The 25,646-nt window shown below is 39.4% G+C and overlaps 1 protein-coding gene across 3 annotated transcripts in view; it reads left to right on the plus strand.

Moving 5' to 3' along the window:
• The first annotated feature begins 1,765 nt into the window (after positions 1-1,765).
• Positions 1,766-25,646, plus strand: part of LOC148848602 (protein ROS1A-like) — a 36,680-nt gene continuing 12,799 nt past the window's right edge. The window contains exons 1-20 of one of the 3 annotated variants that reach the window (XM_088951680.1): positions 1,766-2,118; positions 2,261-2,481; positions 2,637-3,391; positions 3,550-5,664; positions 5,750-6,103; positions 6,948-7,038; positions 7,125-8,724; positions 8,855-8,934; positions 9,091-9,175; positions 9,290-9,381; positions 9,462-9,530; positions 9,683-9,719; positions 9,820-9,902; positions 10,771-11,211; positions 21,355-21,391; positions 21,493-21,550; positions 21,850-21,989; positions 22,091-22,156; positions 22,251-22,365; positions 22,457-22,495. In XM_088951680.1, the coding sequence (XP_088807806.1) occupies positions 2,803-3,391; positions 3,550-5,664; positions 5,750-6,103; positions 6,948-7,038; positions 7,125-8,724; positions 8,855-8,934; positions 9,091-9,175; positions 9,290-9,381; positions 9,462-9,530; positions 9,683-9,719; positions 9,820-9,902; positions 10,771-11,211; positions 21,355-21,391; positions 21,493-21,550; positions 21,850-21,989; positions 22,091-22,156; positions 22,251-22,365; positions 22,457-22,495 (6,091 nt within the window). In that variant the 5' untranslated portion in view covers positions 1,766-2,118; positions 2,261-2,481; positions 2,637-2,802. Of the gene's footprint in view, positions 2,119-2,260; positions 3,392-3,549; positions 5,665-5,749; positions 6,104-6,947; positions 7,039-7,124; positions 8,725-8,854; positions 8,935-9,090; positions 9,176-9,289; positions 9,382-9,461; positions 9,531-9,682; positions 9,720-9,819; positions 9,903-10,770; positions 11,212-21,354; positions 21,392-21,492; positions 21,551-21,849; positions 21,990-22,090; positions 22,157-22,250; positions 22,366-22,456; positions 22,496-25,646 lie in introns of all 3 variants that reach the window. The other 2 variants (XR_016101169.1, XM_088951681.1) reach the window with 2 other exon arrangements.

The raw sequence follows: 25,646 nt of genomic DNA on the forward strand, positions 1-25,646 counted from the left end.
CTTAGCAGAAATTCAAATAGAGGAAGAGGCACTGCTCTGGCAAATAAAAATTGACCATGGTGATCATTAGACTTGTTCATAGGCTGAGTTCAAATTTGGCTTTTGCCAAAATTTAAATGGATCTGACTTGAAACCTGAATCTGACATAGTGTAAAGTCAGGCTTGAATCTCTGATGACCAAGAATCACACCCATCCTGAATAATAGATAATACATATGAGATGACAAACCAGCCAGATAAGAGCTGAAATGGAATTGCAAGAGAACGTGGGGTACTCCAAAAATGTTTGTTCTAATAAGATTCCTTCGTACGTAGCTTGTGGTCTTCTCATCTATCATATTCATAGACAGAGGCAAAGAGAGATCATATCCATATCCATGGAGAGAGAGAGAGAGAGTAAAGCTACCATCATCAAGTTGTTGTACTTTCCTTCTTTGCGGTCTGGCTTTTATTATTCCCATCTTTTCATGCTTTTTCTTTTTATCCAAGATAAAAGATGAAAGCAAATGATAATGGTAAATAAAATTATGATTTAATTCGCCCAGAGCTTAAACCCACCCAAAGCATGTCATATTGGAGTCCCCCCCCCCCCCACCCCCACACCTTCCCTCCTTGAATTCCCTAAAGCTGTGTTTGGTTTGAAAGAAAAAGTAGGAAAAGGTAAGAAAACCTATACAAGCTTTGTAAATGTTCCTTTACCTTTCTCTTCCTTTCCTTACTTTTTCCTTCAAACCAAACATAGCCTTAAAGTCAATCCATGTTATTATTTCCCATTTTCCCATTAAAATCTAAAATCTCAGTTAGCACCCGCTTATACGATGAAAATTGGGCTGTTTTTTTTTTTTATAATAAATAAGACAAAAATGAAAAATTGAAGGAAAGTTCTTGAAAATTTTTAAACAAAATGTAAGAACCCAACCCTCTTATGTCTTTGTGCCCATAAAGTCTGAACTCTTACTTAAAAAATGTCTGAACTCTTAAGACAACCATGAACGTTAACTAATGAGTAACTATTTTTTATTTAACACTTAATATTTCTCATAACATTCTTTTTTTTTTTTTAACCTTAAGGCAGTATTTGGTTTAAAAGAAAAGGCAAGGAAAGGTAGGTACCTTTCCCTTTCTTTTCCTACCTTTCAAAACAAACACAACCTAGGGAATTACAATAAATACTTATCAAATTCGATAAATTACAGAAATTTGTTGCCAAAATCATTTTGTGATATTTGGTCCTTTACGTAGAAGAAATAGTTTTTTTTTTTAATTTATTTTTTCTCATTGAATGAGCAGCTGCTGAAAAATCTAATTTAAATAGAAAACTTTAAATTACCAGCTTGCCCTCATTATTTATTTATTTTTATAAGTTTGCCTTCATGAATACAGCAATAATGGGGAGAAACAGAATAATGAAATTAAATAAAAAAAGGAAGCTTCTATTTCCAATTTTTTTGCCCATTCTCACCTTCATAGTTAATACTGATTTGATTGGGCCCACCCAATTGAATTGACATTAACACTTCGAACTCACACGCAAGAGGAGGAGACCATTTCTACTGGACCACCCAACTGAGCTTCTCCACAGTCAAGAGTTGGTTGCAATTATATAACGACAACTAGCTTGTTACGGTTGAAGTAAAGCTGAGTCAATTAAAAAGAATGAGAGAAGAAAAGAAGCACATCAATAACGTCATTCATCCTATTAATTCGAGTGTTGGAGCCATTCTCGGATGATTTTTCACAAACAGATTGTGGTCAAGGTGGGGATAACGCCCTGAACGAGACTTCATTCAAGGACTTCAGCTCTGGCGTCCTTCATGCTGAATGGTGGGCTTTTCAGTCCTTTGCTTCCTGCACAGAGAACCAGGTTCTCATTTGTTAAAATAATGCAACCAGTTCCTGCAGTCTCTGAGTCAAACAAAAGAGCCATCAACATACATGGAAATACTCTGTGAATGATATTATATGATCATGATGGTAAGCTTGTTGAATAGAGTTCTCCTGCGATATTCTGGGCAAGTAGGATTGCATGCTTTCCACCAGTTGAACCGGGTTGACCTGCATGCTGAGAGAGATCTGTTAGCTCTCAAAGTAATTTTGGTGGTATTTCGTTCTTCCTCGGTTAGTATTCTCTTTTCCAGCTAAAAGGGGGCTGGTTTTCTGTTTTCTTTTTTCTTCTGCCGCTAATTGATCTGGGTTTCTGAGAAAATTTGGTTTTTTTGTTGAAGAATGTGAATGTGGATTGTAATTGGGGTTTTGGCAGGATATATTTGGACAATGGCGTATGAAATCGAGAAGGGTTTAAGAGGCTCTCTTTAATTTTCTAGAGAATTTACATCGGAGCAGAAAATTGGAGCTTCCGGGCAAGATTACAACGTTGGCCAGTTGAAAATAGAGGAAAAATATAAGATTTTTTGCAGAAGAAATGGACTTCAGGTCCAGCAATTGGACTTGCAATAGCTAGCAGTGTCGCCAGATCTGAATGTAAGAATAGGCTTCAACGGGATCTGGTCACAACTCACTGCCGGATCTGGATAAGCACAAGTAGTACCACCAGAGCTGGATACAGGCTCGTGGTGGGAGTTGCTCTTCACTCGAACTGGTCACAGAGTCGCCACTAATTTGTTCCTTGGTTGCAGGTTCCGCTGCCGGATTACAAAATATCTTAAAGTATAAACGCGTGGTTACAGGCTCGTGGACGGGGCTTTCAGAGGTTGTGGCCGGAGTTTTCAGCTAAGATTGCAACTGTGGTCTTGCTTGAGGCTAGTTGAAAACAGAGGAAAAGGATAGATTTTTACAGAAGAAATGGACTTCAGCAAGGAGTTCTCGGTTCCAGGAGATATGGAATTTCCGAACCAGGGCGGCTCCTGGATTCCGGTAACTCCTGCAAAGCCTGTTCCTACGAGACCGCAGCCAACCTCCGGCAACACTCAGGGTAACCAGCTAGATCGATCAAATTGGCTACAGACGCTAGGTCACCTACCTGCTCTCCAGGAGACTTCAATTTCAAATGAGTTGGCTGCATGCTATGGTTCGATGCATTTTATGGATCAGCATAGAAGTCTCAACAATTGCGAGGCGGCATTGGATGGGAATAGCAGAGGTTCTGTTCGCATGGTTGGCACTCACACACAGGCTTTAGCGGATACCTCTGCATGTGGGCAGTATGTTTCTTTTGGGAACCTCCTGGCTTTCACAACCCCGGCTTCAGCAACTTCTGCAGGTGCCCCCCAGAATGGGAACAATAATGCTGGAAGCAGCCTTTTGTTTCCTATACAGTATTCTGACATTGGGCGAGGAGAATCCAACTCCGCTACCTTGTTGCTTGCAAACCAGGACTTATCACTCAGATCAAACCACTGGAATAACAACTATCCGCAACAAATTCCACAGTGTGAGTAACTGTGTCTACTTTTTTTCTTCTTTAATGCCTGAGATTTTCCCTACATCTCATATTGAAAGAAATACTCCTTGGTGGCTTGCATCTAAATCGTTGAATTCTTGTTATGGTTTTCTTCTGACTAATGAAAACGTAGAGTTGTGATTTTACAGATGGGTTTCCTGTTCCTTATCTTCCCTCCTATGATCTTAATGCCTTACCTAATAGAACACTAGATGACACCTTGGATGAAGTTATGTCCTTTTCACCAGTAACACCAGATAAGGGCAACAGAATTCAGAATGAACAGCTTTCTGAAATACACAGTATCTCAGTAAAAGAAAGGTCTAATAAGGAAAAGGATAAGGCGCTAGTTACACAAAATGGGAATGAACCTACAGAGCTTGGTGGTAAAAAATTTCCACAAACCATGCTGGGTATGCCTTCTACTCCCTTGGTTGCCTCATTAGAGGAAAATCACAATCTTAACAAGGAAAGTAGCCACAACATTCCAGAAGATCACAATCATAGCAAAAGAAGTGACAACAAGTTGGAAGAAAATCAAAATCATAGCAAGGGAGAAGACCATAGCATTGTGGAAAATCACAATCTTGATAAGGGAGGTGACGACTACATTGATCTGAACAAGAAACCCCAGCAGAAGCCAAAAAGGAAAAAGATTAGACCCAAAGTCATAATAGAAGGCAAACCCAAAAGGACACCAAAGCCAACAACTCCTAAGCAGGTCAGTACAAAAGAAAACCCATCTGGGAAGCGGAAGTATGTAAGAAAGAAGGGCCTCAAAACCTCAGACACCCCTCCAGAGGCAGTATTGGAGATCAATGGCCCATCACTTGAGCCTTCTGTAAAATCATGCAAGCGTGCTCTAAATTTTGATTTGGTGGATCAAGCAGGAGCCGAAATGCATAGCTATAGCACATCACTCTCTCATCAAGAGATAATTTTTCATGGCAAGGACAACTCATCATGTAGGCAGACTCTTAATTTGAACTTAGAATCTCAAAAGCAAGACTTAGGCATCCAGGTGAACAATGACTCTCAAACAAAATCTACAGTGCAGCCCAGGCAAGGTATTGAAGTCACAGTAAATAACACAACAGGGGGGATTGCACATGACCTGGACTCTTCTGTGAATCAACTGATTCAGAACTACTTTTCGCTGCCTGAAAATCCAGCCCCTACAACCCCAGTACCAGCAAGGCAACACCCAACAAGGGTGAATCTGAAGGCCCTTGCAAGGAAAAAAAATGACACAAGAACAGCAAGTGCGAGCCCAAGTACTGGAGAAAATGGTCATCATTTTAAGCATCAACATTTACATGGAGAAGGCACAGGTGATACAGTCTTAAAGATAGGGATTACCCCTTCTAACCAAGAGGGAGTTATACAATCAACATCACAGAATGGTCCACAATCAATACTAGTAAGTTGTGATCATCCTGATAATGGTGCGCATCCACTAGTTACTGATACCACAAAGACAAGGGGCTCAAAGAGGGAATATTCTCATACTATAAATGGGGCACATCTAAGAAAAATAAATCTGATTGGTACCCATTACAATTCATTACAATTTTACCAAAATATACTTCATGGAAATGAACTCCAAAGCAATTATGGGATGCATCTTCCAGAAATTTACAAAAAATACAAGACTGAGAAGGAGCCTAATACTTCCACATCTAGCACTTCATCTTTTATGGTAGTCACAAAAGACGGTCACAAACATGCATCACAGAGTAACCATGAAACACTGGGCCTCCAACTCAATGATGGCACACAGAGGCCAAAGATTGGAGTTAGTAAATCTCTACCAAATGTCTATGCTAATTGTACTGTTGTGGAGCACAATCAACCTGTGCAAAATATCTCCAAAGAATTGCTTTTATGCACAGAAACAGAATGTGGGGCTGCCATTGATAATCTGGAAACTTCAGAAACTTTTGACCTCAAAGAAAAGACCAAAAAGAGATCCAAGGGTCCAAATGAGGTTCACAACTTGGTCTCAACTGCAATTCCTCATTGCACCCAACTGCTGCAAGACACTCCTAAGACACTGACATCTGGTGATGGGCAAAGAACTGAGATTTTCCATGGACATCAAGCTTGCATGAAAGCCTTCTCTTCAGATAACAATAAAAAGACTATCAGAAAAAAACGAGCTAAGAAGGGATCTCTTAATGATTCAATGTCTTGCTCCAGCACAAATGCAGGGTGGTTGCAAGAACAAAAGGGTTCTTTGTACCAATCCTTGGCCAAATCAGCAGGTACTTTCCCCCATGTTCTTTGAAGCAAATCCATTTTATAATAATTGTAGTAGCAGTAACAAGATATATGGCACATTTGATGCAGGTCCACCAGCTGGAACACATCCTCAAATCATTTCAATAGATGAACTTGTTCACAGATTGAGGCATCTAAGCATTAATGGCAGTAGCAGCACAAATACAGAGAAAGAGCAAAAAGCACTAATTCCTTACACTGGATATGGCACAATGGTTCCCTATGAAGGGCCAAGACGTCGCTCCCGGCCCAAAGTTGACCTCGACCCAGAGACAAATCGAATATGGAATCTTCTGATGGGGAAAGCAGTCAGTGATAATATTGATGAAATGGATGCAGATAAGAGAAAATGGTGGGAAAAAGAAAGGACAGTGTTTCAAGGAAGGGCAGACTCATTCATTCATCGCATGCGTCTTGTCCAAGGTACCACAATGACACCAAAGAAATATGTGTTTGACAAGCTTTCAAATATATACAAAATCAGCTGCATTAGCTGTTTTTCTTTTTTCACTGGTATGTCTCCTCTAATAATATTTCAGGATAGCTAACTTGGAGTCAAATAGATGCACCTGTAGTATTTGAATAGCCTCAATGAGTGAATGAAGACAGATTTAGCGTGCCAGATACAAAATAGGAAGCTGCATCAAAATAAAAAATGAAGAATCCTTAACTCCCAAGTTTTCTAAGAAAAATACTAGAACCTCCCTTCAGTTTACCCTAATCCTTGAACATCCCCTATCAAAGGACTTTCCCTTTAAACTTGACAGAATAGAAGGAATATCAAGAATATTCTTATGGGATTTCGGATGCCTCTCAAAAGACTTGTGTGTAGAGGAAAATCCATTACTTCCAAATTTGGGTCTGGTCACATTCGATCACATGGACTTATAATTGTCATAATATAAATGGATTAGATCTGAATTTTATGTATTAGATTTAGATCAGATTGCATCCAAAAGATTGTCTTAATGCTTTGGGTGTAGAGTGTGGAATGCTTTAAAGCACTTTGGGATATGGATCTTTTTTGTATTTTCACATAAACATATAATACAATAAAATTTTCATTTACTTAATCAAAATATGACAGCATGAATCTAGAGACACCAATTCGACATATTAAAAAAAAAAAGAAAGTAAAGGTTAAAGAACCACAAGAGGAACAAATAATAGAAATATTAAGATCTCAAATACCTAATTACTTCTAGCAGATACCGGAGCTTGTACCTTCTGCATATATTTACTAACAGTAAGGCAAAACTCTTCACAGGAGATAGACGCTTTTCACGGTGGAAGGGATCTGTTGTGGACTCAGTGATTGGCGTCTTTCTTACCCAGAATGTATCTGACCATCTTTCCAGGTAAGCCTGTTTACCAAGTAGATCTTAGAATAAAGTGTCCTCTACACTCTGATAGAGAAACTCTCTCATTTCTTTCTGCTTTGCAGCTCTGCCTTCATGTCCTTGGCTGCACGATTTCCACTTCAGCCAACAAATAGCCGGAACACATGCTATGAGGATGGGACAGTTGTATTAACAGAAAAGCCAGAGGTGTGCATAATAGATTCAGATGAAACCATGAAATGGAATGAAAAATTGTCAAGAAAACCAGTCTACAATAAAAAATCCATGATGCTCCATGAAGCTGAGCAAATGGAAGAGAGAGAAGTGGCAAACAGCAATGAATCATTTGGAAGCAATATGGGAGGTGACAGCCTGGCAGACAATTCAAGTAGCAGGCAGAGAGTTGTCCAGAGCAGGGCAGCAGAATTGTACCAGGGATCACCAGAAAACAGAACAGAGAGCCTGGCCAGAAAAGAAGGATCTCTGAGTTTTGCAGAAGCAGATGATAGAAGGGCACAGGAGGATGCAGTTTCATCTCAAAACTCTGTAGGCACATCCATTTCTCAGACCACTGAAAGGATTCGATCATGTTTGGAGTCCAACTCAAAAGATCTAACAACAGTTCACAGATCTATTGGTTTCAATGCTACCACTTCTTTTATGGAGCTTCTTCAGATGGCAGGAACAACCAGGTTTCAAGAATTTTACAACTATGGATATGACAGATTGTCATTTAATCTAAACTCCATGGATGGATGTTACCAATCAAAAAATATGGAGTCTGACAAGAAAAAGTCAAGTATGGACAGATTAGCTAACTTGGAAAGCTCATTTGCATCCATCTACCAGTTCAATTCCCTTCACCCCCATACACAAGTACCCATTATCCCTTCCAGTAAATATAGTTTGCACATGACACCAGATTCAGGAGTACTTGAAGTTGAGTGTCTTGACCTGTTAAGTGAGGAAAGCAGACCTTTGCCTTCAGCTGTGTCACAAATTTCTGAGTTAAATAGCACAGACATCACAAGCAAAGGATTTGGACCAATTCCAGATTCTTTAAGTGAAACAACAGCTCTACAAAATGAGATATTAAGTGCTCATGCAGGACCAAGAGCTGACCCAAATGGATCTTTAAGCAAGCATGCAGTGCACCAATTCAGTAGATTAGAACCAGAAGCTTGCAGAGAAAAGAATCCACACTCTTACAAAAATAAAAAAGAGAGGACAGAAACCTCCCAAGCAGAAAGGGCTCCTAATGCAGAACCTAAAAAGCTTCTTGATGAACTTGTTCAAAGGCAGCAGAATACCATAATGCAGCAAGTTTCTAGATCAACAAGTTTTTCTGGGGATACTATTGACGTTGTGGAAAGAACATGCTTGGTGGGTGAACTGAAACCCATGAACAGTAAGACAGCAAAGTTAAACTCAGAAGAGCAAGTGCGTGCTTCTGGAAAAACATCTAGTGGGATAACTGTGGGCACAATGAAAGACAAGAAGGAAAAAGTTGAGAAGAAGAAAAATAATGCATTTGACTGGGATATTTTAAGAAAGGAGACTTGTGCCAAACATGGAACAAGAGAGAGAAGTAATGATACAATGGACTCAGTGGACTGGGAAGCAGTGAGATGTGCAGATGTTAATGATATTGCTAAATCCATCAAAGAACGAGGAATGAACAATATGCTTGCAGAGAGAATAAAGGTGAATTGCATCATACATGTGCAGAAAAGAAATCACAATATTATTTTCTTCAGTTGAATCCATCAATTTGAATTTTTTATTAGTCATAATAGGTCTAATCAGCTAACTACAGTCAGCATAATTTGTGCAGGATTTCCTCAATCGACTGGTTAGAGAACATGGAAGCATTGATCTTGAGTGGTTAAGAGATGTTCCCCCTGACAAAGCAAAGTAAGCGTAGACATACTTCCTCCTTGAAAACATGAGTTGAAAAATCATAGTAGGTCAACAAATTGATTAATGCATCATAAACAGCAACTGTGTATGATACATAGTGTACTAGGTTCTATATATTCTATAATTTTTAAAATGTTTTATTGCTCATAGGGAATATTTGTTAAGCATAAGAGGCTTAGGGTTGAAAAGTGTGGAGTGCGTACGCCTTCTGACACTTCACAATCTTGCTTTTCCGGTAAGATTTATGTTGTCAAGTACTTGTTGTATAAGGCAAATATATGAAAAACTAAACCTTCAACTGAACATTCTACTGTTGTCATTAATAAGGTTCACACTTTTTTCCCTCAAGGTTGACACAAACGTTGGTCGCATAGCTGTAAGACTTGGATGGGTTCCACTCCAACCACTGCCTGAGTCACTTCAGTTACATCTTCTAGAACTGTAAGTATTTGTATGCTAACCAATCAAAAATATTGAAATTTTCCATCACATGAGCATGCTAATCTTAAGGTCCTGCACAGGTACCCAGTGCTGGAGACAATTCAGAAGTATCTTTGGCCTCGTCTATGCAAACTTGATCAACGAACATTGTAATTCCAGAATTAATCCTTACTGTTGTTTACATTCGTTTAGGTTGCAAGTATTTCGTATGTAAATTATATAAACTAGCAATGGCACCAGAAACTATGGATCCAAAGACCAAAGAAATCTGTCATTAATTTACTTTATGGTGTCTTTACAGGTATGAATTACATTATCAATTGATTACATTTGGAAAGGTACAATATGGCACTTCAAAGAAAGATGACATGATTTCTTTCCTCAACTTGGAATTAGTTGCAAGCAGAATAAAGGGATATCATGATTTGTTTTGTGCAGGTTTTTTGTACTAAAAGCAAGCCAAACTGCAATGCATGTCCAATGAGAACAGAATGCAGACACTTCGCAAGTGCATTTGCAAGGTTCTATATTATCTACTTTACCATAGCTTAGATGTTTACAACCAAGTATATCAGATCTGAGATCAAATTCCATTGCCATCCTCTACTAACTGACAATGCCTGCTTAACCCCCTCCCAACAACCATACCATCAGGCATCCTCTTATTCAAACATGGGATAGATCTGAACCCACTAAATGTTCCAAATAGGAGAGGTCATATATTCCTAATAACTGGATCAATCCAATAATTATACAATCATTGAATCTATTGCATCATTTTAGAGAAACAAATGCAGCTGTACAAAATACATATATAATCATTGAATCAAGTTGATCTTTGTCCTTTGTGGTTCACCCTAAACTTATAGAACCCCTTCAACATGATCACCCAGTAGAAACTGACTACTGAGCTTCCTTTCTTCCCCTGCAATTCACTAATCGATGGATCTGAACACAATAAGCAAATCAATCAGATGGTCATATGATCATCTGAGTTATTGCATTATTTAGAGAGAAATAAAGCAGCAGTATAAAATCTGCATAGAGAGAGAGAGAGAGTACTTGGCAGGGTTAGTAGGTACAAGGTATACTTGGGTTCAAAGATCAGCTAACAGTCTAGTTGATAGGTTAGCTAGACAAGTGGTGCAAAAGACTCAGTTGTACTGGGGGAATGTAATATGAAGGCCAAAGAGTGTGACATGGCTTTTCTAGCCTGTTGTACCACGAGGGGTGACTGGAACAAACCTGTATATGCATAAATTCCTTTTATATAATCAATAAAATTGGTTTATTACCAATTGATCAAAAAAATAAATAAATGATTATGAAAACTAAGTGCATTTCATATTTTTAATAAACAAGATGACTAATGGATGGCGTTGGATGCAGTGCAAGGCTTGCCCTGCCAGGGCCAGAAGAGAAAGGTCTAGTAAGTTCAACTGCACCCATTGCAGATGACCAAGGTCCACAGATGCGTATAAATCCAGTACCACTACCTCTACCAGAGGCAAGCCCATTACCAACAACAATCACTGAAGGGAACATCTGTGAACCTATCATTGAAGTACCAGCAACACCAGAGCCAGAACGTACAGAAGTGATTGAAAGTGACATTGAGGATGCTTTTTTTGAGGATCCTGATGAAATTCCAGTTATCAAACTCAACATTGAAGAGTTCACACTGAACCTGCAGAACTACATACAAGAGAATAAAATTGAACTGCAGGATGGTGACCTGTCTAAGGCTTTAGTTGCCTTGACTCCACAAGCTGCTTCTATCCCTGTACAAAAGCTGAAGAATGTGAGCAGGCTTCGAACAGAACACCAAGTGTAAGTTGGAAACCACTTTTTCATGTTAACATCATAACTATTTTTCAAAAGAATTATCACCACGATTCATCTAATCCTTGTCCCAATTATACAGGGTTAGTTACATGAATCTTGTTTTGCAATTCTGCTTTGTTATATCCATTGCTAAATTGTTACATCATTTCTCACTTCTTTTTTGATCAATAACTGAAATTCATTAATAATTAAGCCAAAGGAAGATACAAAAAGGAGAAGTTAAACTCTCTTAACTCCCCCAGATAGATGCCATAAAATGAATTACAATATAGCCCAAAAATTAGAGTTTCTTCCCACCCCTTGTTTAGCTAAAGCATTAGAAATGGAGTTGGCATCTCACTTAAACCAATTCAGCTTGACATCCATTCCTTGTGTTAAGTATCTAAATTTCCTTTTCTCATTTATGAAAGTCCACCATCCCCTCTCCTCCTCTTCTTGAAGCCAGCCAATAACCAGCTTAGAATCCCCTTCTATTAAAATCTTAGTAAGGTTAAACTCTTTGGCTCTCTTGGCTCCTTCCAACACAACAAGGATTTCTGCTTTTAAAGAGTCTCCAACACCAATGGGAGCAGAGAAAAGAGCCTCCGTTTTGCCATCTTCATCCCTAAAAACACCTCCAATACTTGAAGGTCCAGGATTTCCTTCACTGCAACCATCAAAATTCAGCTTGATGAAACCATTAGTAGGGGGAGACCAAGTAGGTACAACTAGCTCTTTCAATGGCTCAGATTCAGCCACTTCTCTCCACTTCCTCCTCAATTCTACTGCAGGAATACCACCAAAAAGATTTAAAGTTTTCACCCAATGGATCACCCTAACTGTAATGATTTCAATTAGAGCATCCAATGATCCAAACTTCTTTCTTTGCCTTCAAGCAGCCTTTGATTTCTCTCTTCCCAAATAGTCCAACAAACTGCAGCCCTTAAACATCTCCATAATATTTTCCCCTCTTCTTTTGCCAGCTAACAAAGGTAGGGTCAAACAGCTTTTGAACATTTGGTGGAGACCATTCCCAAATTGACAGTGTAAGGGGATAGGATATTACAAGGTGATGAGTGGACTCACCATTGGCCTTACAAAGGATACACCAATGAGGGGACAAGCAGCAATTAGGTCTTTTCCTTTGAAGAAGCTCGCAAGTATTAATTCTATCCCAAAAAACTTCCTAGCAGAAACCCCCAATCTTATGCGGGACAGGCTTACCCCAGATTTCTTTCGTCGGAAACAGTTGGCCCCCAAAGTCACTGGATTCAATAATGATAAAAGGAAAGAGGAACAAGTGAAGATGGCTGATGGGGAGAGAATCCAGAGCTGAGAGTCGATGTGAGAGGGATCCAAGTAAACATTCTCAAGGTTTTGAATCAAACCCAATGTCCTGTCAACCTCACAGTCATGAAGACCTCTTCTAAGGCTAAGGTGATGCAGTAGGGCTAGCAACAAACTATCACAATATATATATATATGCGAGAGAGAGAGAGAGAGAGAGAGAGAGAGAGAGAGAGAGAGAGAGAGAAATCCCAAGGAATCACTCCAAGGGCCCTAGAATCACTCTAGGGTTTGTAGGAATCACTCTATACAACAAACTTGTAAGAGATCTCTAAAGAAATCTCATTAGCTTCAAAAGGAAGAGAATACATCTTTTTATTGAGTGACTTGTGTGGCCCAGAAAACTGTTCACCATAATTACAAAAAAGCCACCTCCCATCTTGTGCATCAAAAAACATAATAACTTTCTACCTACTAATGAAAATAAACTAAAAGTTGAAAGAGAAGCACTACTAATCTAGAGGAACAAGATGCTATAGCCCAAGCCCACACGGGAATGGTCAAAATGACAAAAATACCCATACTATTCCAAATATACAGAAATACAGAAAGTTTTAGAAAATTTCAAATTTGATTCTTCAGCTCCTGCATTACAAGGTCCCACCCAAAATGAAGGTGGAATTAGAAGGAAACAAAAAGGAACCAATGGGTTCATCCCTACGATTAGAGATTGCATAAACGGAAGGGTATAGCTCTTTGATGGAGGTGTTACCCAACCAAACATCATTTCTCACTACTTCAATCCAGTCCTTTCGGTCTGCTCCTAGCTCCTCTAGCCATAGTTGTCAAGGCGACGCCTAGGTGGGTGCCTAGGCGATGCCTAGGCGACAAGGTGCCCTTGGAGGCTTGCCTTGCCTAGTCGCCTAGCAGTTTTGTATACTATCTTATAAAATACTTTTATATTGTTACTTTTTTGAGATTATAATTATAAAATAGACATTATTAAACAAAAACAATAATTTTTTGTGTTTATAAACTATTTTTTTTATTATTTTCTTATTTGTTAGGTTTTAATCAACACAAGCATTGTTAACTACTGTATTGAACCCTCAATGACTTCAGAATTTGAACCAATAAGGGAAAAACTTAAAGTTTTGTCTAATCAACACATTTCTTCCTCCACATCTTCTTCTTCTTCTCCTTCTTCTTCCACCTTTTCTTTTTTTCTTTTCCTATAACAAAAATAGGGGTTCAGATCCCATATTTTTTTAATTTTCTTTTCTTTCTTCTTTTTCTTCTCATAAATATGTTGATTTTCTAGACATAAACATGAAGTTTATAATTTTCTTATGAAAATTATGGATAGTTATTAAGAAAAGATGGTTATGGAACCTAGGGAACTACCTAGGATATGTATTTTCACTTAAAAAAATCCAACGCCTAGGTGACGCCTAGGTGCCCGCCTAGGTGACTAGGCCACAAGGCGCCCCCTGTCGCCTAGCCTCACCTTGGTGCCTTGAAAACTATGCCTCTAGCCCTTTCAACTTGTAACACATTTTTTTTGAAAAACGGTAAGGTAATTTTATTACTAAAATTTACCATTTCAACCTGTAACACATCACTTCTTATTGGTGTTGTAGATGGCCTTCTCTTCACGTGACCAAACCATCATAGTTTACTTTTCCTAATATTATCACCTATTGGAGCTGCCCATAGGTTTCCTAGAAAAAGTTAATTTCTGATTCCATCCTTTCTCATTTTCCCATTCATCTATGTCAACGTTTGCATTTCTACCACACTCATTTTTTGGACACACCATTTCTTGAGTACCCAATAGTTTGTCAAATTCGATATTGCTGACCTTATAACCATTTTATAGTATTAAGGTCAGCAATATCAAATTTGACACTCAAGAAATGGTCTGCCCGAAAAATGAGTGTGGGAGGAATAAGATGGGTTGAGGCTCCATCTTAGGGGGCTTAAGGGGGTATAGTGATTTTTGTGGAAGGAAGAAGTGCTTGAAGCAATGGAGGAATTGATAGATAGGTATACTGTATTAGTGAAATTCAAGAGCGTGGAGGATGGATTCAATTGGGTGTTAACTAATGTCTATGGACCACATACTTATAGAGAGAAGTGATATGTGGGAGGAATTGCATGCAATTTGGGGTTTGTGGAAAGGTGCTTGGTGTTTGGGAGGGGACTTCAATGTGATAAGATTTTTCAACGGAACTTCTAATCCCAATCAGTCTATCACCACTAGTATGAGTAAATTTAATGAATTCATAGACTTGTATGAATTGAAGGAGATCTCCCTATTGCAATCCAATTTCACTTGGCCCAATTTTTAGGAAAAACCACTATGCTCAAAGCTGGATAGATTTCTGTTCAATAGAGGATGGGAAAATCATTGGGAAGGTTTGGTTTCTAGGGCGTTGCCTAGAGTCACTTCAGATCACCATGCCATTAGATTAGGAACATAAATCTTCTTACATGGCCCTGCTCCTTTCAAATTTGAAAACATGTGGTTGTGATATGTCCCGGAGATCTCACACACAATTCTCAGACACATAGCAAAAATACACAGCTCAAATGAAAAGAAACTTGTATTCATTCAGTGGAAAGTAATAACAGTTGGTCGGTTCTTCGAGAGACCGCCGACTCTCCCTAACACTCAAAATATTCCTCACACGCAGAATGATCCCTCCCTATCCCGAAACTCCCTTCTTATTCCCTCCTGACATCATAACTAACTCCCTCTAGAAATGCCCAGCTGCCATAGCTACAATAAGCCCCAGCTGGCATAGCTACAATAAGCACACCAATATCTAAACATTTCCCTCCTTAACCAACTGCTGACCTGGCTTACGCTGCCTTTCCCTCTCCTAACATATGTAAGGATAATTGGGGGCCTATCAGGTTGACGCATCTGGATTTTATTCGAAAAGTGGAGGATTGGTGGAAGGAGGAACTAAGAAGAATAAGGTGGGAAGGAATCAAATTCCATCAGAAATTGCAAAGATTAAGATCTAAAATAAAGGAGTGGAATAGGGATCATTTTGGAAGGTTAGAAGAAAGGAAACTGACTCTAATTTCCCAGATTGAAGAGTTGGACAATGTGGAAATTGAGAGAAATCTCCATGCAGAAGAGAGGGATTTAAGATGGAAATCAAAAAAAGAATTGGAAGAAGTCCTCAAGAGAGAGGAAATATCTTGGAGACAAAAGTCAAGACAAAAATAGATAAAGGAAGGGGATGGGAATACACAATTCTTTCATGCGATCGCCAATGGAAGAAGGCACACAAAAAACTTTGTGGCTAGGTTGGAAATCAATGGAGAGCTAATCTCAAATCAAGATGAAATTGCCATAATCTTTGTGGACCACTTCAAATCCCTTTACAGGAGACCTCTAGAGGATAGATTGAGCTTAGAAGGTTTGGAGTGGCCTTTACTAGATGAGGAGGTAGCAAATTGGATAGAAAGAGATTTTGAGGAAGAAGAAATAAGAAATGCAGTGTTCTCCATGAATAGGTCTAAAGCACTGGGTCCAGATGTGACTTTTATTAGGATTCGGCCTGCTTGTTAGTCTAATAACAGTCAAGGGAAAGAAAGAAGAGAGAGAGAGAGAGAGAAAGGAGAAGAGAATAAAGGGATGAAAAGGTCTGGTTCGAATGAGAGAAAAGTCAACTCTCCCATTCAGCCAGATTTGTTTTATATTACTAATATATTGTGGAAAAGTCACATGTGCCCCTACTTAAGTTAGGGACATTAGATTTAACATAACCTTACACATGAGCAACCTAAACGTAAGCACAAAGACAGAAACACCCCTACATACTTGACACTAGCACTCCCCCTCAAGCTGAAAAGTCTATATCATATAATCCCAACTTATTACATATGTAGTCCACTCTTCCCCGACTCAATCCTTTAGTAAACAAATCTGCCCACTGGTTCCCTTTGCTAACATATGCAGTATCTATCACTCCACTTAGCACCTTCGCTCTAACAAAGTGACAGTCAACCTCTATGTGCTTGGTTCTCTCATGAAACACCGGATTAGAGGAAATATGAACTGCAGCCTGATTGTCACAATAGAACTTCATTGGAGTATCAATGGTGTATCCCATCTCCTGTAGAAGATTCCTCAGCCACACTAATTCACAAGTAGTATGTGCCATAGCTCTATATTCTGCCTTTGCACTGCTTCTTTCCAAAACTGTATGCTTCTTACTTTTCCATGTCACCAGATTACCCCAAGAAAAGTGCAACAACCTATTGTAGATCTCCTATCAGATATAGAACCGGCCCAATCAGTATCAGTATATCCTTTTATTTCAAGTTTTCCACCACTTCTGTATATCAAACCACGACCAAGAGCCCCCTTTAAATACCTCACAATTCTTAGAACCACATCCCAATGTAGAACCAAAGGTTTCTACATGAATTGGCTTACCACACTAACTGCAAATGAAATGTCTGGCCGGGTGATGGTTAGGTAGTTCAGTTTACCTACAAGCCGCCGGTATATACCAGGGTCTTCAAATACTTCACCCATATCACTGCTCAGCTTAGTGTTTGTTTCCATAGGTGTTTCAACTAGTTTAGCACCTAACAAACCTGTTTCTTCAAGTAGATCAATAACATATTTCCTCTTACACAAGTTAATACCATGCTTAGACCTTGTTACTTCTATCCTCAAGAAATATTTCAATCTACTAAGGTCCTTTGTCTGAAAATGTTTCTGCAAAAAATCCTTCAACCTGTCAATGCCCATTTTATCATTTCCAGTAATGACAATATCATCTACATACACCACCAATAGGATCTTCCCTACCTGAGAGTCATGACTGAAGATTGAATGGTCAACTTGTCACTATTTCATACCAAACTTATTTACCATCTCACTGAATCTACCGAACCATGCTCGAGGAGACTATTTAAGCCCATAAATGACCTTCAATAGTTGGCACACCTTACCATCCTCCCCCTGAGCAACAAACCTCGGTGGTTGCTCCATATAGACCTCCTTGAGCAGATCACCATGCAAGAAGGCATTCTTGATACCAAGCTGATAGAGGGGCCAATCATACATCGCAGCAAGAGAAATCACAACACGAATTGAACCAATCTTAGCAACCGGGGAGAAAGTCTCAGTGTAATCAATACCATAGGTTTGGGAATACCCTTTGGCAACCAGTCTAGCTTTCAACCGCTCTACACTACCATTAGGTAAGTACTTAACAGTATAAACCCACTTACAACCAACAACATGCTTACTTGAAGGAAGAGTGGTGAGTTCCTATGTATGATTATGAACTAAAGCTGAGAGTTCTTCCATCGCACGATGCCATCCTGGAGAGGCAAGGGCTTCCTAGACATCCTTAGCGATAACAACATAGGATAACAAGGAGATAAACTGGCGATCGAAAGAAGAAAGATGAGTGAGAGAGACATAATTAGAAATAGGATGAAGGGTACAACTACGTTTACCTTTCCTCAAGGCAATGGGAAGATCAAGATCATATATTGGGGTTGGGGATGGTGTGGGAACAACTGCCGGATATGTCGACGATGATGGAGTTGGAGGAGGAGCCGGTACATGTGGGTGATGTGTATACACGTGACGGATATGTGGTCGTTCAATAGGCCGTGGCACCAGAGGCAAGGACTTGGTCACAACTGGAATAAGAGGAATAGAATCCACAACTAGAAGAGGAAGGGGAGGAGGTGATGAAGAGGAAGAAACATCACCGGACCCCAAGAAAAATGGAGTAGACTCAAAGAAGGTAACATCAGCACACACAAAGGAATGTCGAGAGCTAGGATGATAACACTTATACCCTTTCTAAGTCCTAGAATAGCCAAGGAAGATGCACTTAATAGATCGTGCATCTAACTTGTCCCTTCTTGGCCCGAGATTATGAACAAAGCAGACACATCCAAAAACCCAAGGAGAAAGAGGAAATGGAGACAAGGTAGGAAACAATGTGGTGAATGGAGAATGACCATCAAGGATAGACATGGGCATCCGGTTAATCAAGAAGCAAGAAGTAAGCACTGCATCACTCCAAAAAGGTTTGGGACATTCATGCGATGCATGAGGGATCGGGCTGTTTCTAAAAGATGGCGATTCTTTCTCTTAGCCACCCCATTTTGTTGTGGGGTGTAGGTACATGAAGTCTGATGGATAATGCCATGTTGGTCTAGGTATTCTTGAAATGATGAAGAGAAATATTCACGGCCATTATCGGAACGAAATATTTTAATGTGAACACCAAATTGGTTGCGAATCTCAACATAAAATTTTTGGAAAATGGTAAACAATTCACTCATTTCTTTCATTAAATAGAGCTATGTCATCCTTGAATAACCATCAACAAAAATGACAAAATATTTATATCCATTGTATGACATTACTTTATAAGGATCCCAAATATCTGAATGAACCAAAGAAAAAGGACTTGACATATGGTTATCAACTCGAGGACTAAAGGGAACACGATGATGTTTCCCCAACTGACACGACTCACAATCCAAAACAGAAAGATGACTCAACAACGGAACCAAAGACTTCAAAACTTTCAGTGAAGGATAACCAAATCGACAGTGCCACTAAAGAGGAGAAAGAGATGACTAAAGAGCTGTTGACGTACTTCCACCACCATCAAGATAATACAATCCACCAGCTTCATGCCCTCCACTAATCTTCATCCCCGTCTTGAGATCCTAAAAAACACACGAAGAAGGGTAAAAGGTAATAGAACAATTAAGAGAATTGGTCAACTTACTAACTGACATAAGATTAAAAGGACATACAAAACTGAGGATAAGTGTACAAGGTCCATGTTAACATTACCAATACCACAAATGGAGGATGTGGAATCATTAGCAAGGGTTCACTACTACCACTCCGGTTATATGTAGGTCCACTACTACCACTCCGGCCATATGCCAATCCACTTCTACCACTACGGCCAAACTGAGCTCCTCGAATGGGGAATGGAGACTCCTTAAAGGCAGAATTGTGTGCAGCCCTACAAGGTGTACAGATTGCAAGAGAGTTAGGATTGGGAAATTTGGTGATAGAAGGGGACTCCAAGGTGGTGGCGGGTTCGCTAAAAAACCCAGATTCAGTGATCTGGGCTTACAGAAATGAATTGAAGAAATTCAAATGGTTAACTCAGCAGATGGAGTCATGGAGGTAACTATACAATGGGTGGGGAGGGAGGCAAATGCTTTTGATGATTCTCTAGCTAAACAAGGAGTAATTAGGGAACAATTGTACTGGGCCCAATTGTAACTTTATGATGTTTCTATATCAATGAGTGAGGCTGCACCTCATGCCTCATATTGGGATGCTTGTAACGAACTATTTATCATTTGTTTCTAATGAAATCAATTGAATTTTATCTATAAAAAAAATAACCATTTTATAGTATTATTCTTTTATCTGTTCACATAATCAAGCACTTAAAATGCCATCTTGGTTTCCCCAGTTATTTGTTTCTATTAGCAATACAAAATGGTTAACTTAGAAAATGAGCTGGATACAATATGGATTAGTAGATCAGTAGGTGTGCATGAGTGGTCCATTGAACTTGCCTTCTCTCGGTCTTGTTCAGATGGATTAAGCCCTAGAGTGCTGACTCCTTTATTATATGGGTTCAATTTGGGCGGACCCAACTTGAGCCTGGACTGACTCAACCCCAACAATTTTACACATGCTGGGTTTAGATTTTCAGTCCTTGGGCTATGCCTAGGCCCAAAAATTTGGGTTTTTTTTATTTTATTTTTTGGGCTGGGCCCATGCATTGCCTTTAGGTAGCTGAAGCCCATCCCAAACCCAGCCAATCTTTTCCCAACCTGAGCCTAGCCCAACTGTATACATACATGCATGCATATATAGAAAACATATTTGCATGCATACATACCTAAACTTATAAGCTTATGTTAAATTTTAATGTGGGCCAATTGACCAACCTGAGCCTGGACCAGGCCAACCTGGGTGCATCAAATTTCAATGCGGGCTGGGCCGGATTTGACAAATCAGACTTGACCATGGATTCGATCTGGGCTTGGGCCTTAGGCCAGGTTTGGGTCGAGTTTAAACCTGGCCCAATCCAACTGACTTGCTCCTCTACTTTATTATATCCTTGGTCACAGTTTAAAAGAACAAATAAATCGGTACAAGTACAAAATTCTGATGGCTGGTGTCTAGGAAATCCAACCAGATCAGCCATGGCCACATAAATAGAGTAGTTCAAAATCATGAAAGGAATATATTTATGGTGCATTCATGTGCAACCAGAGGAGAAAATTCAGCAAGGATAGAACTTATGTTTCTTCTTTATTGGTTTTGGTCAGGCTGGGATGGAAGACAACTTACAATTTGTGGTATGGTGGCTGAATGGGGGCTAACCTCCCTGGAGAGTTGGGCTATAAGAATGACATTAGAGAAGCAAAAGATTTGGCCCAACCTATGAGTACCTCATTCACATGGATCAGGAGAACAAAATTACTCCGTCCGATTCTCTCACTGTAGAAGGGGTAGATATGTCAAAGATGAATTGGGGGCTGAAATCAATCTGGGAAAGCATTGGTTGGGGGAGTTGATAGTTCAATTTGTAAACACTTATATATTGTGCAAGTGTTGATACTAGTTGCATTATAATCTTATGTATTAAAAAAAAATTTATCTGCTAATTTTATGATAAAAAATGTAGCAAAAAAAATCAGGTTCTAGGAAATCATTATCAATGTTGACAAGCAAGCTCACCAATTTAGTTATTACAGTGTAACTACAAAAAAAATTCCTACATGTTGTATACTATTACTAACTACTTTTCTCCTTGACTGCAGCTATGAACTTCCAGATTCACATCAGCTTCTAGAAGGGGTAAGTTATTTCTACAGTTGATACCCTGGAAATTTGTGTTGGATTATACATAACCAAAATAATTTGTTAATTGGTATACACTTTCTGTAACCTATATGCAGATTGACAGAAGAGAACCCGATGATCCATCTCCATACCTTCTTGCTATATGGACACCAGGTAAGAACATGATATTAGCAATCCAATGTGTTAGTTTGGCTAGTCTCCAACATAAAGGGACACACAAGTCCTACAAGGCATATTATACAGCCCATGTCATTTGAAATTGTGAAAGTTATGACAACATGCCACCAGTGCTGTGGTTTGCAGGTATCACAACATAGGACAGAAATTATATGCTTGATAAAGTGGACCATGAGCTATTTTTTGTTAAAATATGATATACATTTATTCCCAACTGTTGTTGGTTTTAAACAGAACAAAATATTTTTATAATCACAACCAATGTTTAACATCAGGTGAAACAGCAGACTCAATTGAGCCACCCAAAGCACGCTGTAGCTCCCAAGAATCTGGAAATTTATGCAATGATGCTACATGCTTTGGGTGTAACAGTAAACGAGAAGCAAGTTCCCAAACAGTTCGGGGGACAATATTGGTGAGAACCACAACCCCCATATGCAGATAATATCTACTATGGAAAATGAATCTAACTAGGTTACAGATTCTTTAACTGACATTTACAATACCCCTGGACAGATACCCTGCAGAACAGCAATGAGGGGGAGTTTTCCACTTAATGGTACATACTTTCAGGTTAATGAGGTAAAGGTTATGCTCTATCCATTCAGCATCTCAGCTTTTAGACATTAAATCACTGAACCAGATGGTTTTATAACAAAATTATTATGCCTGTCAGGTGTTTGCTGACCATGATTCTAGTCTTAACCCAATTAATGTTCCCCGAGCATGGTTATGGAATCTACAGAGACGAACAGTTTACTTTGGAACATCAATACCAACAATTTTTAGAGGTAAAAAAAGCAATACAAAGTGACTTGATTGCCCAATTACAAAGTGAGATTTCAAATAACTGACTTCCAGAACAATGTTTGTGGTTTCTAGGTCTCTCAACACAAGATATTCAGAATTGCTTCTGGAAAGGTATGAACTTTGTCCTCAGTGTTAACACCATTATTGGCTGAATGCAACAACTATCGTCGTCTTACCCTTTTTTTGATAAATAAAATTATTTTATTAGAATAAGGAGATATATAGATACAAGTATCACATGGAGAGGTGCAAACTGTGACCTCCTCAAACAAGCAAAGCCTTTATCAAACTACCAAGGTGCCTAATACAATTGTTCCCTGTTTGCCACTCGCTTGGCTAAACTATCAGTTATAGCATTTGCTGATTTCCCCACCCATTGTATTCTAACACACAGACTTCTTGTTAGCCACTTGAATTTCTTAAGTTCATCCTTAAAACACCATGTCATAGACTCTAGGTGCTGTAGCCAACCCATGACCACCTTGGAATCCCCTTCTATTCATACTTGTGCTACTCCTAACTGAACAACAAGCTGTACACCTTGAAGGGCAGCTAGTAATTCTGCTCTAATGGAGTCCCCAACACCTAAGGGGCCCCAAGTAAAGAACAACCACATTTCCAATCTAATCACTTAGAACCCCTCCCATCCCAGAGGCACCTGGATTACCTTGACTGCTTCCATCAAAATTCAGCTTAAAAAAAACCTTTAGGAGGAAGTGCCCAACTCATACACACCTCTTCTTCAAAGAGAGCTACCTGCCACTACTGCCCAATTCCTCGAAAGATCACTAAAAGAGAATTAATAAAATAAATCCAGGGATTTAAACCTCAGAATAACCCTATACAAGGTGCACTCATTCAGTTCTTGTTGGCTTCTCCTTGTCTTGGAATATCTGCCATTCATTTCTTCCCACACTATCCATATCATTGCTGCTTTTGCACACCTCTACATAATTATTCCTCTTTGTTGGTGCCAAGGAAAGGTAGACGAATCAAAAAGCATGCTTAGTTCTGTTGGCCTATTCCACTTGCACCGGAACATCAGGAAAAGCCATTCCCACAACTCTGCAATAAATAACAAGAAATTAGTAAATGGTAACAGTCCTCACCATGAAACTTGCAAAGAGCACCAATTGGGTAAGATACAAAGAAATGGTCTTTTCTTTTGTAGATTGTCCAAGATGTTTACTTTCCCATAGAGCACTTCCCAATAGAATGCCAAAACCTTAGGGGGAATAGGCCTTCACCAAACCTCCTAAAAAGGAAAAACTTGTTGAGATGAAGATTGACAAAGGGACTTGAAAAAGGAAGCATAAGATAAAAGTCTAGAAGGCCGAGGTATCCAAATCCTTTTGTTTGATTTAGAGGGGTCCTGGCTAGTGTTGTAAAAGGCATGGGAGGCATTCGCCTGGAAATGTGCCTCCAGGTGAGGCACCCCTGAAATGCCCTAAGGCATATGCCTCAGGTGCAAGAGGTATGTGCTCATATGCTTTTTTCGTGAGGCATGCTAGAGGTATAGACCTCATGCACACCTCATATAAAAAGACGAAAAAAAAAAGAAAAAAAAAGAAAGGAAAGGAAAGGAAAAGAAAGGGAAGTCGGTGTTAACTAGTGGTATGCATCTTCATTCTTAATATAAAAGATTTTTATTAAAAATAAAGAAAAATGAGATCCTCCTTCCTCTTCTTCCTCCTCATCTCCCTTCACTTAAGGAGGCATTCCTTATGTTCGGGAGGCTTACGCCTCTTACGTCTGAACTATGCCTCATGCCTCTCAGTAGTGAAACCCCTCACATCATCCTCCGTGTTTTAGAACATTGGTCCAGAATAACTTTATCAAGAAGGCTCAATAAGTTGGTTAGACTCTTAATTCCCCATCCCTATCTCTACGAAACCCAAAATTCCAATTTGGTGCCAAAGGAATTTCTAGTGGGGAAAAGAATTTTGATACAAACTATTTTTTATACCTAGAAACAATGAATAAGGACAGAAAGAGGTCCTTCAAAGGAGCTCTCCAACCCAAGTATCTCCCCTAAAAAGGATCGAGTTGCACATCAAACTTGACAAAGTTGCAAAATTGTGGAAGAATACTGTGAATTTCCTTCCAAGGTGTTGCCAAAGTTGCTCACGAAGATACTTTAGCATCCCACACATTGGGATGCACCATAACCACTGCCTCATGCCATAGTCTCTCTCTCTCTCTCTCTCTCTCTCTCTCTCTCTCTCTAGGGGCCACCACCACAACCACTTCCCCAAACAAAGTTGTGTTCTTTTGAATTAGATACTCCATGCCGAAACCTCCCTCCTCTTTACTCCACTTTCCCCCATTGCCCAAAGGAAGTCCTTCATTAACTTCTCCAGTTTCTTAGATTTCCTAGAAGGGATCCTAAATATAGATATAAAATAGATTGGTAGGTTAGCAAGGGTGGCTCTAATCAAGGTGATTCTACCCCCTAAAGAGATGTAATTCTTCTTCCATGAGGCCAATCTCTTTCCAAACTTCTCTACAACTGGGCACTAAAATCTACTCTCCCTAGGATTTGCCCCTAACGGAAGCCCCAAGTAGGTCCTAGACCAATTAGATATAGAACACTTAAAATCCTGTAATAGTCTCCACCTCTCTACTCTCCAAATTCATACTTGCTAATGCTACACTACTCTTTTCAAGGTTGTCCCTCAGACTGGAAATCCTTTCAAAGCTTCTATCTAACATCTTTAGATTTCTCACCTTCTCAAGGTCACCCCCTTTGTAGAGAATTAATAAGTCATTTTTTTTATCAATAACACATTTCATTAATTAACCAGAAAAATAATTACAAAGGGGAAGATAAACTTTCTTATCTTCCAGCTGAGGCTTGAGTCCCCAAGAAAGGAAAAAAGAGTTACAACTGAGCCCAAAGAATAGAATCCCTCTCCACCCCTTGTTTAGCTAACCCATCAGCAAAATAGTTAGCTAATCTTTTCACCCAACTGACCTTGACTTCCATCTCTTGAACCATCCACCTAAATTTCCTCCTCTCATTGCTATAATTCCATAACCCACTGTTGTCTTTGTTCAGCCACCCTACCACTACCTCTGAGTCCCCTTCAATTATAAGTTTTTTTGTATTCATCTCCTTAGCTCTCTGGACTCTTTCCGTAATTGCATAGATCTCAGGTCTGAGAGAATCACCCACTCCAATTGGGTCTGAGAACAGGGCTGAAACAATCCCATTCTCATCCCTAAACACACCTCAATCCCTGAGTGTCCAGGATTCTCTCTA

The sequence above is a fragment of the Nelumbo lutea genome, chromosome 6 (genome assembly GCF_056320005.1).
Source record: "Nelumbo lutea isolate HS-2025 chromosome 6, American lotus-T2T, whole genome shotgun sequence".
NCBI lineage: Eukaryota > Viridiplantae > Streptophyta > Magnoliopsida > Proteales > Nelumbonaceae > Nelumbo > Nelumbo lutea.